This window comes from Mya arenaria, chromosome 11, assembly GCF_026914265.1.
Source record: "Mya arenaria isolate MELC-2E11 chromosome 11, ASM2691426v1".
In the NCBI taxonomy this organism is placed as follows: domain Eukaryota; kingdom Metazoa; phylum Mollusca; class Bivalvia; order Myida; family Myidae; genus Mya; species Mya arenaria.
In genome coordinates this window covers 41576145-41595952 of record NC_069132.1, presented here as the reverse complement: position 1 = coordinate 41595952, position 19808 = coordinate 41576145, and the positions used below count along the sequence as shown (strand labels likewise).

The following is a 19808-nucleotide window of genomic DNA, read 5'->3' as shown; positions in this document are numbered from 1 at the left end:
GAACGATATCAAAGATACAGTGGCACCAAATGTTTTGACCATTATTTTAGTCCATACTTTAATACTGAACGCCAGCATGTTTCTAAAGACAACGCAAATGTGTTGTTATGAAGTTGTTTAATGGACTTTTCTTTCTCTAAATTAGACAATTATAAATTCGAACATAAAATAACACCTGTATTTATTTTGCGTTTATTAAATCCGCCAAAATTTCAAAGAAAACTGAGATAAAGAAAATATTTGTTTTGTGGAAATCAATTTCTTTTCGAAACGATCTGCTGTTTGTACAGTCAATGTAGCCAACATATAATTTGACTCTTAGAGAAATTAGTTAATATTTACTTATATTTCGAATCGTGAACACGAAAAATATTAAAAAAGAAAAGAAGATTTTGCCTCTCAGTATACTCAACGAGATATTTGCTATAACAATGAAATACCCTAACAAAACCATAAAACAGTGACTGAATTCAATTAACGATCAATTGAAATGGTACACAGTTGTAAACTGTTTGTTCGTGAAGCTCAACTTCACTTAATGATAATATATAGTTCTCTTAACACAATTTCTGAACTGATTTTAACCCTGCATGACTTGTACAAACAGACCGAGCCATTTCCTTGTATTATTAATACACTCTTAATCAAAATAACTATCATGTTTAAATAGATTTAACAGCTCAAAATTTAATGAGTATCATACAATAAGGATGTCTTCATTGGTAGCTATCAGACATTAAAACTACAAAAGCAAAGAAAATTACACGAGGTATTTCAAGTATATCCACCATACACTAGTTTTGTTTCATAACACAAATTTACGTTCTCCAAGCGAATTGCTTTTCTAAAATATTCAAATTTCACAATCATAAACTTACTTTTTTGTCAACTGATACTGTTTTCAAAAACATAACAACTTACAATACACTTAACAGTAGATATATCCAATATTACCTTTATGGGTTATAACAGCTATTCCTGTTTCAGAACACATATCTACATCCTCCCCGTGAGGTGCTTCCCTCTAGTAATAGAGTTCCCTGTGCTTTCATTGGTTTTTATTCTGTTACAAATGGCCAGTGGTGCGCTTAGTCTATCAATATGCCAAGAAGATATTCTGCCAAGAAACCATTACTTCACGTGATTTGTGCTACAGATATGTTAAACATATTGTTTTGGGTTTTTTTACACTTTGTATCATAACTTTAACATCAAAATAAGTATTTTAGGGGACGTAAATTGTATTCAATTTTTTTTACACATGTTTATGACCCCCCTTCGAACAAGCGGAGATACTTGCTTTGCTTATGTCGGTCTTTCAGTCAGTCGTCCGTCTGGCCGTCATTCGGTAGACTAAACTGTGTCCGATTGGTAACTCGAGAATGCTCAGGTATCAGGTCCTCAAACTTGGTAGGGGGGTTGATAAATGCTTGTATTGCCTACATTTGTCACGTAATAATATCCATTTAACTTATTCACTGTTGTCAGAAAGACGCATTGATGGTTCACTGGGAACTATAATTCATCAACGCATCAACTACTATAATTACACCAATTAGAACTGGTCAATAACTGTACCTACTAACCTCAAACGATGTTGATAATCACCTTAAATTACCCTAAAGACTTATAAGGCGAAATACCTAACTGGCCGACATTAGGGGAGAGCGACAGACATTCGATCGAAAAATGTACAAAATCTTTATTTTCTTTCGGCAAATGTGTCATGTGGTTACAAAACACATTAAAGGCTACACATTTAGCTCAAATTAATTAATTTAAATAAAGTGCCAGGTCTTGAACCGAAGCACCATCGAACAAACAAAAACAAGTGCAAAATGACATTAATGTCAAGTTATATTACACTAGCGTAATGTAAGAAGATGCCTTATAATTAATAGACTTTCAAAGAAATATTATGATACATTACATATGCCTCTGCTTTCAATCACAAATTTCAATAAGTAAGATATATTTTTATATTTACTATTTACACGAACAATGAATAAAAATTGAGAAACTATTATGAGAAGGAACAATTTGAACAGTACTTGGTACTCTAGTATCAACAATCGTAGAATACGCCCTCTTTTTCGAAATGATTATCCTCAGTAGTAATATAATGATTGTATTACGAAATTAAGTTTAAGAATGGTAACGCATTTCACCGAAAGTCTGACTTTGCAAGTAACGCATTCAATTAAATATGTTAATTCACGAAATACTTCTTCCATAACATGATATTGCGATAACATTCTCATTCAAATAACGGTCGAACAAACAATATTATGAAGCAAAGAAAAGATGCACGATCTATCCAACTTAAATCATAAATGTAACGTATTAAACTTTTCAGTGTTGAAAGGTGTGTGGTCGATTTTCTATATAATGCGTGATCAAATTCGAAGACAGCAACTCTTTCAACAATGGTTAACATGTTCTTTTTTACAACATAGCCTAACCATACTTGTTGATTATAGTATTTGAACAGGAAATTACGATACATTACCAGTACTTTAAAGCAATCAGTACATCATCTTTCGAAATTGCCTTCAAAGAATTGTTCTAGCTAATCATCTTCTTTGTAAACTCTTTCATGTTTAACTGAAGAGGTAGTGTATCAATAAAACGCACTGCAGTGCGCATATTACTCTTAAAAGTGGTATACAATGTTGTTTGATTTATTTTGGCAGACCATGGTGAAAAAAGTACATGCTACCATGCAATCTACTACTATGGTGGCATACATTATAGTTCGAGCATGGCTTATAACCTAGTTCATGAGTGTCTGGTCTGTTTGTAATGTTTGTATTTGTGCATGGTATTTATACGTCTGTGTCTCCTGTTCATTGTCGTGTTGGCCATTGCTTTGTGCCTCTTAACTGTTGTTTTGTTCTCTTTTCTTTTCTTTTTTTTGGGGGGTCGACTTATATTTCCCTGTAAGTTTAATTGTATTATTTATAATAAACCGGTTAACTTCCCACCCCTGCAATGAGTTTTTAGTATTTTGGACTCCGTGTGCCATTAAACAGGACATTTTAAGCAGGTGGTCTTGTCACTGTACTTTAAATGTTGGTTTATGTAATGCATTGTTTTATAAGTAGTAGCGAACCATTCTAATGATGACCAATAGAGTGCAGTATGAAAAACTAAGGCAAAATTATAAGATGTGTGTTGGCAGTTAATACAACGTCTTGCACTAGCCCTTCAATGATTTAGGCAAATACTACTATTGAACGTAAATCTACAATACGCACAAATCACAAAATGCTTAGCACGCTATGGTGCCGAATACGTCACTATGTTGTTTTTTTTTTTAATTTATATAAAGAGGCAAACAGTTATACAGTAAAAGGAAAACAAGCTTTGTGACAAACTTGAGAGTTTTCGTAAGGTTACATTAATTGTCTCTTCGGAATTAAAACGACCTCCTTTTTAAAAAAAAAATGTTATATATGCAGAGCATTTTTTAACAAAAATATACATTGCAATCAATGATTTAAATAAAAACTTGGAACACCGAATCCACTTGCACAAGGTTTATCTTCCAACCAGACCAATACGATAACTCAAACGTATGCTCATATCTCCTGGGTGATAAAATGGGTGGTCCTGTGTTATCATACCCATGTTTTGCCTAGGGCGAAATTCATACCTGTCAGCCGTTGACGATATATAGTTGGGAAGGTTGTAATGGTCGAAATTTTATCGCGTTCAACTCACGTCTATCGGAGTTCAGAGAGAGTTAACTGCGTTATGCATAAGTAATGGTGACGTTAATAGGTTGTTACGCAGGTGTATCTTGATTATGTTTTTTCTACACATGCATAAACAGACATTGGTTGCTCATGTAATACATGCTATTGCGACATCAGTAGCAACAGGAATCTCACGTCTTTTACGATCGAAGCATCACTATTTGTGCATTTGTCAAGAAGTCTTAGAGACGTCCCATGCAACCTTTCAAGAAAAAGTTTTTTTATGATCACCGACGAGATCATCGAGCTGCTACAACTTAATATTTGGCAGTGGTAATATTACGGTTTATGTTTTGTTCTGTTACGATGTTGGTAGATATTTTAAATAGGATCATAAAAACAAAATTGCTCCACGTTTCGTTTATTGTTCTAAATAAGTTTCCAATTATCACTGCCTTTATCATTCCGAAGACGATAAGGAATACGATACAGATAATAAGACGCCACCCGGAGTAGTATCAACCTTGTTTAAATTCTCCACATGCGTTGGGGTACTTAATAAATCATCAGATTGTTTGAGGCATTTATACTTGTATTTAAGGGACTTGTTCAAGTTTAATACGCTCAAACAATGATCAATATTTCGTGTGATATGTACACAAAATGCTTGTAGCAATGATGAACATCTACAAAAGTTCAAATAAGCTTTATTGTTTAGTAATTGTGGGAAAATGTGACCAGAGATGCTCTAGTTTGCCGAAAATCATTAATTACGCTATTGAAAATTGAATCATTCAAGGCTTGGATTTACTAAATTCTGATTAAATGAGTATCTGGCAGTTGTTTTATCTTTATTCATGAAAGTAATTAAAATATTCAATTTCAACAATTTAAAAAAAATGGAATACCAACACAAAATCTTTCAAGGAGTCCCTTTAACAAGCTGACTCAAAAGATTATTTTAAATGTGCTATAAGATCCAAACAAACAAGAAGTAAAACAACTATAATCAATAAAATATGCTGGATGGAGAGACAGTAAACCAAATATACTTTTAATGGGTCTTAGTAAAACCAGTACCGTACCTTACAGTCTCCGTAAATACTGTTGTTTTTTTATTTGTATTCACATTTTAATAATGAACCACCCCAATCCCGGTGTTGAATGATATAGTTGAAAATATATTTTGTTCCGACATACATTTTCTTCTGCTACAACATAATTAAAAATCATAAATGATATGAGAGAATATGTGTTTCCGTTGTAGAGTCACAGATAATATAACTTGGACTAGACTCGTGTTCCTGTGACCTCGTGTTTCTCTGACCGTTCCAATGCGGTAATTCATTGATCGGTCAAGCTATTTTGTGAGTAGTTGTCTGTATTCTGTTTGTATTTGTGTATATTGTGTTTATACGTTTGTGTATCTATGCTATTGTCATTTTGGCTATTGCATTTCGACTCTAAATAGGGTTTATGTTTAGCATTTTCAACTACTGGGCTTGTACCTAAAATGTTCATTGTATTTTTGGCACCCGTTAGTATATAGAGGATATATCTTATTGCGTTTTGACTTTTTTTCTTTTCTTTAGATATTTTCGTATAAAACACGATCATTGATTTAATATATACTTATGAAATGAAGAGCGTTTTGTCAACAATGTCCTTAGAGAGTAGCGTTTGAAAGAAGCCTTATGATCTGAACATTGATCAAACTCTGCTATGCTATTTAAGACATATTACTAAACCGAATAGTAGGCGATGAATTTTCCAGTTTATACTAGATCACGAAATAATTGCCATTCAGAACATATATTAAGATGGTGAAATCACCATCATGCAATGATAAAATGCCTTTGGTCGCACACAATCGCAATTAGGCCGATTGTTTAGAACGTTGAAATCATCTTTCTCGACTTTTTAAAAATAAATTTATAATCTGCGGTATTCAAATTATATATAAAACTTATATATAATTGTTTCAGCTGTATTTGTTTTATTAAAATGTATGAACACATTAAAACATATTACACGTCTAAATTTAAACAGCGATGGAGCTGTTACGTTCTGAACAATCGGCCCATTGTCTGGTATATTTCCTGCTACATCTTGCATCTCTGTGCTTCGCCATGTTCATATGACGTGTTAAGTTATGAGTAACGTGGTGCTGTAGATGACAAACCCATCTAGCAACCGTTCTGAATCCGCATCCGACTAGCTTTTCATGTTAAAAAGTACACATACTAACTACTACAGATACATTAAACCGTTTTTACAGTTCTGATATCAGAATCATACTAAAACCATTAAGATAATAGTGCATACACATATGAATACATGGGAATACACAATATGAAGATGGACCATTTTAATTATACCCAGTCAACTCACTTCATTATAACGGCAACCTGTATCCGCTCACCTCATTCATTTAATGATCAATAGTGTATTAATATATATGTAAATATGATTTCTTTTCGATTGATTGTTTATGTTTTATAGTTCAATAACTGAGTCAAATAAACCAAACACTACTGTCATGAGCATTAATAATCATTAAAATAAAGGTTTTAATTTAACGAGAGCTCTCTCTGAAAGTATACGGTGATTTACATATCATTAATTCAAATATTACTAGCATGGCTACGGCTATTACTATTCCTGTTCCTAATTCAGTAATCAACCGAATATCAGTGGGATTTTTGCTATGAATTCACATCGGCCTTGATTCTGGTCTACTAGTATGCCAGAGTGACGGCGATGATTGGTAATTTGTCAATGCAATGCCGGTCAGACATAACCAAATACCCAGAGAGAGAAAATCCGTTTATCTTTATTTCTCACGAGAAATACACAAATATTGATTTCAGAAAAATATGTCCATTCTCAGCAAGATAAGAAAGAATCCATTCGTATTTATTTCTCACGAGTACTGTTCAGATATGGATATACCAGATCTATCAACAAATAAAAAGAATCGTTCAGTGATAGAATCACCAGAACGTGTTTATAACTTTACACAGCTGAAGATTACCCAAAGAGATGACATAGCTACATGTAAAATAATTTGTCACATCAGAACGAGGCTTTAGTTTAGGCAAGGAACAAGTTTTAATTGAGGTTCCAACTACTTTCCCAGAAATTAATGTATCGCATTTATACAAATATGTATCATTGAGTTAATACTAATAGTAAACTCAATTGTAACAGTTTGCGACTGCTCCATGTAACGCAGACGATAAGTTCTGCTCATAATTTTGGACTCTCTCGTGAGGTCGATTACGTAATAGAGTTTTATGCCAGTAACTGATAACTTAATGAGCATATCTAGGCCTCGTTTCATTTCGTGTCTGTGTCGTGTCTGTTATCAATCAGCATTAATGAAAGACTTGATAGTTTTTATATTGCTTTATTCCGTTGAAACTGATTTGAAAACACTAATTGGTGTAGGTTAAAGGATTACTGCATTAATATTGGCTTTACTTGAAAGTCTACCCATCTGCTCGCGTAGACATATAAAACTTTAACAACGCAAAGATCGAAATCAGTTAGATTGGAAACTTAATGAATCAAACAAATATTGCGAATAAACTTTTTGTCAATGATCACACTAAAAACATGTTTAAGAACTTGTACCTCAACTTCACAGAATGACACTGATGCAAATTAACACAAAATAATTATTAATTTGTGAGGAATCGATTTGAACAGCAATTGTTCTAAGAACATAAATCATGTACTAGTTAAACATATTTAATATTAAAACGAATGAAATATTGTTCTGAACTTGCTTCAGATAACTAAGAAACGTACTTTCTCATGAATTAATTTAACATGTTCGTGATTTTATGTTTACCCTTAATGCTTCAAGTATTGTAACCATGTAGGGGTTTTGATAAAACTATAAAGATGAGACCTCAGCAACAATGCAAATACGCTACTATTTCGAATTCACAATCAAAGGTCATATCTTACGAGTCGTACATCTCAAAGGGAACCTTAAGTGATATTGTCATACAAAGCCTATCTGCCTGCTAGATGGACGGTCTTAAACTCCATACAAACAAACTTTGTTGAAAATACAGCGATAAACACATGCTTCATGATAATAAAACAAGTTAAGAAGTATATTTTACAGTCAACATTTTAAGCTTCAGTAAATTCAAGACCTGCATTGCAGGCTAGCTTTGCTGTACAGATCACAAATACTTAAACATTTCGTAGTTATGCTTGTTTTAGTTCTTGGGATCAAATGTATGTAGGTATGTTTTGAAACATAAATATAAACAATTTGCAATGGCCTAATCATTTGCATGTAAACTTTCTTGATGTTTTTCATCGTCGACATCATCGATAACCTGCAATTTACATCATACTGTAATTGCTTTACAACCTGCTTTACATTTTTTGGCTTATTATGCTGAAATACTGCATTCCTACTATGCAAACAGCTTCAAAAATGTCGTGAATAATAAATAATTCGAGAATGGCATTTTGGTTATAAAATATGTTATTAAAATAATTAATACTCGCCGTCAGATAATAATTATAATTTGCAAAACCGTTTATTTGGTAAGATTGGTAACGGCAATACGCATTCATATTACTAATTCGCAACGTCCTGGCACAAAAATAGAGTATAACCTTTGCTAGGGGCATAGCATATTGACAGAATGTTGTCTTGGTTAGAATGACCCTTGTTCGCTAAAAGGTACAAGGGTATAGCACTTTCACCCATGACCCCGTTTAACTCGAGTCCCAGAAAACGGTTGTTATTATGTATTATAGTGATTCGGCGTGGTGGCGGGGGGGCTTGGGGGGGGGGGGTGGAGCCTGAAACCCCTGAGCTGACAGTCAAGTTTGTCTGATAATCAGACCACGGGTTCGCAACCGTTAATAAATCATTAATTCGTTATAAATATAGCTGTTGCTGACTGCCATCTTAATGACTTTTCCACATTCATTAAATGATAAGAGATGGATGTGTTAATAAAGATTGTTCTGTGTTTGTATTTTGATTTATTCTTCGTTTACAACAATACGTATAAGGATTGCGATATCCTCTGAACGCTTGAGCTGCTGTGGCATCGATAACGTAATATCATAGAACACATTCCGTTGACGAATTGATAATGTAAACAATAAAGAATCTCTCTCTTACTTCGATCAACAGACAGCAGTATTGACAATATTGACAGCAGCCAAGTGTTATATTGAGTGTATCAAAGCAAAAGTTTGAATATTGATCAATTAAGCATTGGCCAAGAAATAACTGCATCAACGTTTATGTCCTGTCTATACTTCGAAAATTGAACTCATCATATCGAATAACGTGCTAATAAACCCGTACAAACCTATCACATACGTTAGAAATTTATTATTTTTGATTATCAAAATAGATTATGCATTCTTATATCAAGTAGATAATTATTTTGACATTTATTTCACCATCTTTGATGCCGGTGCAATCAACACCGAGCATATATATCGTATGTATTTCGGACAACGATATCTCGCTGACAGCTTTTGAGAGATTTGCGATTATGTTGATTTAATTCCTAATGAGCTACCTGAAATTGTATAGGGCAAATATTACGAAGTGATACATTCGTGAATACCTTATTTGCTGACCCGGCTAACATTCACACACCTTTATGACATTGTCATGTTGACGTTGAGTATCTCTCTTTCAGGCGCATACTTAAACATACCGGGACCGTATTATCAACTAGCAGACGACCAGATGTCTTAAGATCACGATCTTCTACCAATATCTTGGCCAGGGTAAGATATATGATTGAATATATAAGAAGTTGATCTACATTAGCCTAGAGTAATATTTCAAGTTAAAATGTATGATTTAAAATATGTTCTGTTACAGCAAATGATTATTGATCCGAAACAGCAATCTTTCGATATGATTGGTGATAAGATAACCCCTAAATGATCTCTCAACAGAGTTATCGTAAAAAATTTGGAAACTGGGCTTGTCTCTGAATTTCCTGTAATTTTATATTTTTAGACCTCAATGATGTTCTTTTCTTATTTCTCTGTACACCATGTTTTACCAGTGATTGAGGTATTCACACGGTGATAATTAACAAATTATATGTTCACATTTTAAGCATTTGAAGTTGCTATTGCATGCATTAACAAAAACTTATTGGAATCAGATTTATGATTATAATAATTAGCGATGTAATTTGATAATTGACGGATTTAGGTTGGTTTTCCAAGCACTTTTTGTGGAAGATATGCCATGGCAATATCGTAAAAAAGGAAACAACTCAATTATTTATAATCCGATCCTTAGCAAGAAAAATTTCACCATATCACATTGAATTACAATCTATTAGAACAAACACACTTTGTTTGGTCTTTTTGCAGTATCAAACTCATGTATCGCAGACATTTGAAGAAATCCTTCAGACTTATCAAAGCATATGCATCCTTAAATAAACTTGAACTTAATATGCATTGTTAATACAAAACAGTTATTATTCAAAACAAGCAACTGCCTAAGATTTTCAAAGAACTACTTTAGATAAACTTGCATGTTCCCTGTGGCATCACCAAATATCGCGATAACAATGGCTTTTAACATGCCTCAGGTATGAACAATTTTGCAGTAAGATGCACGTACACCGGAATATCTCTGCTGTTCTGGGATTGTACAAACCAGACATACCAATGTAAACAGTCCAATGTTCCGCCTACGTAAGTAATTTCTCGTGCTGAAAGTCTGAATGGCCATGTGCCTTATATAAATACAAGTGTCTTATTGCTTCTATGTTACGTTGAATCAATATATTACGAACAGGGATAAAACTAAGTCCCGATCGTCAGGTGGTATAAAATGTCGTATCAAAATCGTCAATTTACCTGTTGTGATTGTACTAATGTTAATTTTAAAATAGATCTCAACGACCAGACAATGTTAGCAATTGCGAAAACCAGTTTTGAAATTTATTAAAACATTTTAAAACTATTCAAATGTTAGAATTAGTTTATTGATACTCAAATGTAGTCGGTGTTTTAAATCAATTTATTGATTCCTAAATGTCGCTAAAATGCTAGAATCAGTAAATTTAACTCAAATACCGTCTTAATGTTAGAATTAGTTTATTGATACTTAAATGTCGCTCAAATGCTGGAATCAGTTTATTGATATTTAAATGTCGTCCAAATACTGGAATCAGTTTCTTGATACTAAAATGTCGTCCAAATGCAGGAATCAGTTTATTGATACTTAAATGTCGTCCAAATGCTTGAATCAGTTTATTGATACTTAAATGTAGTCCAAATGCTTGAATCAGTTAATTGATTCTCAAATGCCGTCTAAATGATAGAATTAGTTTATTGATACATAAATGTCGCTCAAATGATGGAATATGTTTATTGATACTTAAATACCGCGTAAATGTTATTATTAGTTAATTGATACTCGAATGAAGTCGATGTTAGAATCAGTTTATTGGTACTTAATTGTCGCTTAAATGCTGGAATCAGTTAATTGATACTCAAATGCCGCCTAAATGTTAAAATTAGTTAATTGATACTTAAATGCCGACTAAATGTTAAAATAAGATAATTGATACTCAAATGTATTCGATTTTGGAATCTGTTTATTGATACATAAATGTCGCTTAAATGCTGGAATCAGTTAATTGATACTTAAATGCCGCCTAAATGTTAGAATTAGTTAATTGATACTCAAATGTAGTCGATGTTGGAATCTGTTTATAGATACTTAAATGTGGCTTAAATGCTGGAATCAGTGTATTGATACTCAAATGCCGCCTAAATGTTAGAATTAGTTAATTGATACTTAAATGCCGACTTAATGTTAAAATAAGATAATTGATACTCAAATGTATTCGATTTTGGAATCTGTTTATTGATACATAAATGTCGCTTAAATGCTGGAATCAGTTAATTGATACTCAAATACCGCCTAAATGTTAGAATTAGTCAATTGATACTCAAATGTAGTCGATGTTGGAATCTGTTTATAGATACTTAAATGTGGCTTAAATGCTGGAATCAGTGTATTGATACTCAAATGCCGCCTAAATGTTAGAATTAGTTAATTGATACTTAAATGCCGCTTAAATGTTAGAATTAGTTAACTGATACTCAAATGCCGCCAAAATGTTAGAATTAGTTAATTGATACTCAAATATAGTCGATTATGGAATCGGTTTATTGATACTTAAATGTCAACCAAATGCTGGAATCAGGGCGCGACGCACGGCAGAAACTCAATTTTCCATGCCGAAAAACAGAAAGGACATCATGTACGATTTGCTGGGGACACACCTGACATCAATATAAAAAGTGTACACCCCACCCGAAACAACTCCCCAATAAGTCTAAATCCATGCCTTGCACATGTATGTATTTGTATTTGCTATAAACATGTCTGATATATTTAATGCAATAAAATGTTGAATTGAATTATTGATACTCAAATGCCGCCTAAATGTTAGAATTTGTTTATTGATACTCTCCAATGTCGTTTAAATATTGTAATGAGTTCATTGACGCCGATAACTGTGACCTCTTGTATACATGTAACAGTTGTCTATTAATTGGGCTCTTTTTAACCATACACAAATCACCTTGTTGCCCGGCGTGTGCCTGTATAAGCCGTAGACGTGAACAAATCATGTAAGAAGCAGAAAAACATATCACGAGTGGCACTAACGAAGAAATGTTTCATCGGACATGATCGCTAAACATGACATCTTGCAGAAGTTAAGTAATTTGCAACACTTATGATTACGGCTTCCCATTGTTTTGTTTCTGATACCAGACACACTATAAAGTGTGCTTCTGTGTTTGTTACAAGCAGGGCTTGTGGTTGGTACAAGGTTAATAAAAGAGGCCAGATCTATATCGTGTGTCGTATACAGATATATTAGTTTTCATTTTTGGCTGATTGTTTCGAAAAACAATTGTATAATTGGATGACCTTTTAAACTTTTAGTATATCTATCTATACTTGTAATTGAACTATCTAGATTGAAATGTTTTTATTACAATGTTTTATATGCAAATATTTATTGCCGTTATTAGGTTCAATATGATATATTTTTGAAATAATAACATTATCACGTAATCAAGGTTTTTGAAGAAGCCTACTTATACACAACAGTATTTGAGAAATTAAATCTATAAACCTATACATTTTCAATTTTATTTTCAATCATCAAATCACCAACAATAACGATTTTACAATATGATTGAACATGTTTACACTAGTTCAAAATGTAATAGCATATGAAACATTTATATATAGAATATCTTTGCACCAAATTCATTGATATATAAAACTGAGTTTTATGGCAAAGTTTTAAACATATTGAAAAGCTTTCATAATATGTATAATTCATGAATTAAAGCAAGAAAGTATACATATTAACGCTTTATCTAAATATCATCAAATGCATTTTCATATTGGGAAAACAAACTTATCTTTGATCATACAGATTTGTTTTCTTTCATCGACACATTTTTTCTAAGGAAATTATGTCATTTAGGTTACTCGACTTTCCCTCCACGAGGTTCCACATTTTGCACACTCAATCACTTATTATACACACAGATATACATTTTTTCAATGGAGGTAAAATTAGTGCACAATCTCTTTCGGAACTTGAAACATGTATACAAATTGGTAAACGAAGGTATAGAGTGTAAACTTCAATATTTCACCTTTTTAAGGCATGGAGAATCTCAAACTGATTTAGTATGGACTTGAAACAACATACTTTCCCAGTTTGAAAATATGACATTCAAATGGATGTAATATTTCATATCTAAACAGAAGCTGCACGTGCAATTGTACTTCCAGCTCTCCTAACAGGATTCTTTTCACAATCACCCATCAATATCTTCTTGTACGCTGTCCTGAAGTTATTGTCCATCAAAGTGTACACTACAGGGTTACAACAGTACAACACCCAAGCAAACATAGTTGTCCAAATGTGGTGAATAGGATGTTTGAAACCTTTGTCCGTCACGTTTAAAACAAAGTACGGAAAGGTACCGAGGAAAAATATTAAAAATATACACATCATCATTGTTGAAATTCGTATTGCCTTTGACTGGGGAGAGTTGCCCATCCATCGACTAACACGTTTAAAGCTTCTGTAAGCGGTACAACCGATCCGGGCGTAGCAGTATATGATAAAAAGACAAGGAACAATAAAACCAGCGGTTACCATGGCAACTCTGTTGCTTTGGTCAGCACTTTTGTCAAACGTACACGAGAGAATCTGGGACTGAAATCGGAATGCACCCCACACCCGAAAGGAAGGAGGAATGGTGAAAACCAAGGGCAACACCCAACAAACTATAAGAGAAATGACGAGTTGTCGGTTGTCTGACATATATCTGTACTTGTTTATATAAACGACATTCAGAAACCTGTACAATGCAATGGCAGCTAAGTGTGCCATTATCACTCCAGTCAGGGTATAACGAATTCCTCCTGCTGCCGAGCAGAAGTCGTGCGGTATTTTGTGTGATTTCCTATGAAAAATCACTGCTTGCATCGACATGATTAGCGAGCAGTACAAAAATCCAGCAAAGCTGAGACTGCCTATCAAAATACAGTTAACGCTGTATCGGAGGCTTGAGAATAATATGGCAAGCACAGTTACTAAATTTCCAAAGCTGCCCACTAGACACAGAATGATGGCCACGGCTTCCAGGACAATCAGAGTGGCGTGTTCAACGCACCACCATTCAAAACAATCCGTCCCGTTCAAGATTCCGTCACCAAGTCCAGGTGTAATCTGATATTTGTCGCCCGATACGTTCACTATCTTGTTAATATCCCCCTCGTTCATCTTGATGACAGATATCTCACCAATTACTGGCTTTTATACCAATTTTGACACAAACTTCAGTATATTTTGTAAATGATCGTCTATTAAACTGGATTATTTATGTCACCTTGTCTACTTATACATTAAAAATGCATGATTTTTGTCTCGTCTATTTCCAAGAAATGATTCACTGATGTGGAATAATATAGTAATCCGAATACAAAGCTCAATGTTCATGTTCATTTAGAAATATAAAATTTGAGCATTTTGCAGCGATCTTAAAGTACAGCATTTGTGCATTTTATCGAATCATCGGAAACTAAGTCAGTTATGTTATGTTTGTTTTAACGCTAGTTTATGACTTACCAAATGAAAGGGATTAAATATATATCCAAGTCAGAATTTCTCTCAAAATAGCATGTGCAATCAATTAAGATCTGGCTTGTTAAAACATTTCATTAGAGTCCGCAATGGCCAATGTGATCAAGTACATAGCTCACATCTCGGATTGAACATAAATTAAAAGAATTTACAGCATGTACACTTTAAATGTTCAATTTGATAGTGTTAAGATATTTTAAGTATAATTTGCCAATTTCAATTCAGATTCGGCTTTCAAGAATACTCTTTCATAACGTATTAAACTGAAACTAATCCAGTCACGTATACCGTGCAATAATGTTGCAATATTCGAAACCAATAGTATGGTTAAGTATCTTTACAATGCCGTTTTACGATTAGGAACACAGTCAGAGTAATCCAAGCACAGTAAGTAATTGACAATAAACTTTGAATAAGTCCCGTTTGAATGCGCCTATTCCTGATTGGTTTATTCAAAACCTTTTCGGAAGCAAACAATTTGCCCGAAATTCCAAAATCCTTTCAACATTGGCACAAACGCTGGGTAGTTTCAAATAATTGGTTTTACAGTTTTCAGTTAGTTTTATGTCCTTCTTTTCCCAAATTGTCAGTTCTTGTCTGTTGCGGAAAATTACTGTTTTCCTCTGTCTTATTTAGATCAAGCTGTCTTCGGCATTCTGAAAAATACAAACAGCTAAATATATATTAGCCTGTTGATTTCAATAAAATAAGGCCAACACTTACAATTGCCCTATTGTTTGCACTTAACATTATAACGAGGTCGGGAGGATTTCAAACATCTTTAAGATTAAGTGCTGATACTTTCTTCAAGCTTAATTACCTTTTAAGTGATTTGTTTTGATGTATTTTCTAGTGTGAATGTCTTCATCTTTTTATCAGTACATCCATAGTGGGTATTTGCTTGTAGCGTACTGGCACTTTTTCTTATATCTATATATCCATATCTGGAAAACCAGGTTTTTGTACTTACACAATATAGAATATCGTCGACAATTAATACACCTATGGCCAAAATCAATTTTCAACTACTAGTAACCATTTAGATCGTTCGTATGTTTTCGCTATGAGTTTCAGATTCGCACATGTGATGTTAAAGAAATAACACACCTATTATATCAGTAGTATTAATTATTAAATGCAAAACATTGTCCACAAATGACATAAATTATATAGTATATAAAAGAAGACCTCTTATTTCGTCTTATTCTTATTTCAGCCTTAAGTAAGACATATTATAAATCTCGGTATTCCACAACTGCGTCACACCACTACTTTGCACTACATTGCCAGCACTACTATGCACTACATTGCCACCACTACTTTGCACTACATTGCCCTTGTTCCTGTACTTTTTGATAAAAAAATTCGCAGTACAAATCAGTTCTATCAATGTTTATATCAGTACATTACGAATAGCTATTTAGCATGTAATAAAAAGCCAACCCTCGTGTATTATTAGCTTCATTCTACGTTCAGGTAGCCACTGTTACATTACTTTCAATGCATATTATTATCATATTTACTCATCAAGCACACTAATTAGCGCAAACTACGTTTGTCCATATTACATTTATAGCAATTCGGCCGTACTCTATTCTGCTTAAAACAATATAGTATTAGATGTATATTTTATGTAATATATTAAGTTGTAAATTCTCCTATATGTGAATTGTACCAGTTATGTATATAGAAAGGTAACGAGATGATACACGCAGTAACTATGGACCTATTCAAATACCTATGACAGGAGAGAATAATTGATTCGTTCTATCATTCATTTCCGATGTTGCCGAATTGATAATACTAATTGGAAGTAATTAACGATTCCAACTTCACCTCACAGCAATCAACAATCATTTAGAAATAATCAAGTTAAAATGTGTTGAAATTGATGTCATATTTTTATCATGGACAAAATAGCTATGGCCTGTTCAAATTATTAAAATCATAAGCATTCAACTATACTGCATATATCATTGTATTATTATTCCGCTTTTCTCTTCCCAGTTGTCATAACACAAGGAAAAATGACAAAATAAATATTTATTTAACGTCCATGTACAGGATCCGTGTTAGTGATTGGCATAATCATAAGACAAGCTCAATGATACATTAATATGACGGTCAAGCCGGAACAGAATATAGAATACAACAACAGACAAAAGGTCAATATTTCGTTTAGATTTATATCAGCTGTTTCACTTATCAATCACCGAGGCTCTACTACAGATCACCTTACGGACAAATGAGAAAACGTTTGGAGAACTGTTCGATAAGTTTGTCTTTGATGCGTTTTAGCAAAATTAATTATATTGCAGTTTTGCATTCAAAACCTTTCAAAACTCAGTTGATATTTTAGATAATCCGCCTTAACAAGGACTTCCAACATATATTTCGCCTTATTTATCCATCCTTTTTTTTAACTACAAAATACTACATGTCGTTGTTTTGAAACCGTCAACATCAAACAGCGCGAAAAATGGTATTTCATGACTAAGACAAGTTTTAGAAGAATAAAACAATCAGAGTATAAATTATAATTTCGTGAGGTTCTGTTTATGTTTTACATAGATGGGAGCAAAATACTATACTTCATCAAGACTACAATCCGAAATATTAATGATAAAGGGGAAAAGGAAAATTCTGCTCGCTAATGTTTATTAGCGATTTTTTAAAAAAAACAGTATCAGTATTTCTTTCGAAAATTATATCAAACGAAAAACAAATCCAATGGGTGATCCTCTTTCATCAGCCCGGTTTTTCTTAGGCGAAGCACACCATTAATATCCTACCCGTAAATAATGTCTAATGGGCACTTTGGAATAAGAGTCGGAGTGAGAAACATCTAAGGAAGAAGAAGGTTATAATTGTCCATATTTCTATTGCATTCAGTTCATACCGATCTGAGTTCACCGAAAGGTAATATAGATATGGAGGTTTCTGGTGGCAATATTTGCCTGAAATTCAGACAGGTCTTTATCCTGTTTACCCTTATTACACAAACACTGATGATTGCTTATGCAATAGTATCGTTTCAGTAGTAAAGTTTTTTTCAGAAGCTATACGTCAAACAAATCACATAATTTGTTAATGTTCTGCTAGATCTAAAATCGCGCTTATAAGTTATCTAGAGTTTCGACCATGATGACAAACACTCGTAAATGAATATCATTCGTATCTTTGGTGAGCAAACCGTAAAACTGATTTGAGATACATAACAAACCAATTATAGTTTTGATTTAGTTATCAAACGCACCAAATCTGCGCAATGTGTGGTGTTGACCTTATTGTTTGTGTCATCCTGGTTTGCATGTTTTAAAATGGTGTTTGCATTATTTTCGCAATTAGTTTCAGGAAACGAATGGAGAATTGCAATTGAGGTGGGTCCGTAGAAAGTTTGTTTGAAAGTATGATTGCTTAAAATAGGCATAATCAAAATAATACGAGCCTATCGTAAGATTAAAGAAGCACTGCAGATATGTTTTGACTTACTATAACATGTTTAACATTCCATAGTTTTGGTAGGTCAAAGAACGTATCGTATAGAAACAAGACTTTCTAGAAATATTCAAATCATAGATTTCGAGAATCGTATGTGTATTACAGTTTAAACATTCGTAACGTTAACAGGACGTATTTTAATGTTGTTGTTTTTTACGATATATTTTAGTCCATACTTCAATAATGAACGCCAGCACGTTTCTATAGACAACACAAATGTGGTGCTATGATGATGTTTAAATGGACTTCCATTCTTTAAATTAGATTCGTGCATGAAATAACACCTGTATTTATTTTGTGTTTATTAAGTGCGCCAAAATTCCAAAGAAAACTGAGTCAAAGCAAGCATTTATTTTATGAAAATGAATTTCTTTTCGAAACGATCTGCTGTTTGTACAGTCAAGGTAGCCAAAATATAACTGATTCTTAGATAAATTAGTAATTTACTTGTATCTTGAAAATCGAAAGCGAAAAGTAGTATCTTCCAATTAATAGAAAAGAAGCTTTTGGCCGTCGGTATACTCATCGCGATAACATATATGATAATGAAAAAGTATTAAAAAACAAAAACAAACATAAACCAGTAGGTTGTAAAAAACGATTGAATTTAATAAACGATCAATTCAAATGATTGACATTTTGAACTATTTGTTCGTGAAACTGAACTAACCTTTATGATAATATATAGATTTCAGAACTGATTTAAGCCCTGCATGACATGTACAGACAAAGCCAGGTGCTTGTATTGTTGATACATACTTAATAAAAATTTTTTTTTATTATTTTTGAATATATTTACAACTCAAATGAGTATCATGCAATAAAGACGTCTTAGTTAGTAGCTATTAGACATTAAAATAACAAAAGCAAAGAAAATTGCACAAAGTATTTCAAGTATAGTATAACCACCTTACACTAGATATTTTTCAGAAACAACTTTACGTTTTCCAGGCTAATTGCTTTCCTTAAATATCAAAATTCACAAAGATAAACTAAGAAAAACTTATCATTAAATATTTACAAAGGTTTTATCAACTGATACTGTTTTTATAAAAACAACAGTAATTTGTTAATAATAGACTTAACAATAGGTATATCAAATATTACCAGCATGGGTTATAACACTTATTCCTGTTTCAGAACACATCCTTACATCCACCTCGTGAAGTGCCTCACTCTAGTAACAGAGTTTCTTCTGCTTCCATTGGTTTTTATATTGTTAGAAATGGCCAGTGGTGCGCTTAGCCTTTCAATATTCCAAGAAGATATTCTGCCAAGAAACTTTTACTTCACGTGATTCCTGCTACAGATACGTTAAACATAATTTATTTTTATTTTTTACTTTTTGTAACATAACTTTAACATTATGACAAGTGTTTTAAGGGACGTAAAT

The 19808-nt window shown here is 33.0% G+C and overlaps 1 protein-coding gene across 1 annotated transcript; it reads right to left on the bottom strand.

Moving 5' to 3' along the window:
• Positions 1–13034: 13034 nt before the first annotated feature.
• Positions 13035–19575, bottom strand: LOC128208005 (G-protein coupled receptor moody-like). The gene is made up of 2 exons (XM_052911270.1): positions 19523–19575; positions 13035–15570 (listed from the first exon to the last, which is right to left on the bottom strand). The coding sequence occupies exon 2, from the start codon at positions 14552–14554 to the stop codon at positions 13520–13522; it is 1035 nt and encodes a 344-aa protein (XP_052767230.1). The 5' UTR covers positions 14555–15570; positions 19523–19575; the 3' UTR covers positions 13035–13519.
• Between the last annotated feature and the right edge of the window lie 233 nt (positions 19576–19808).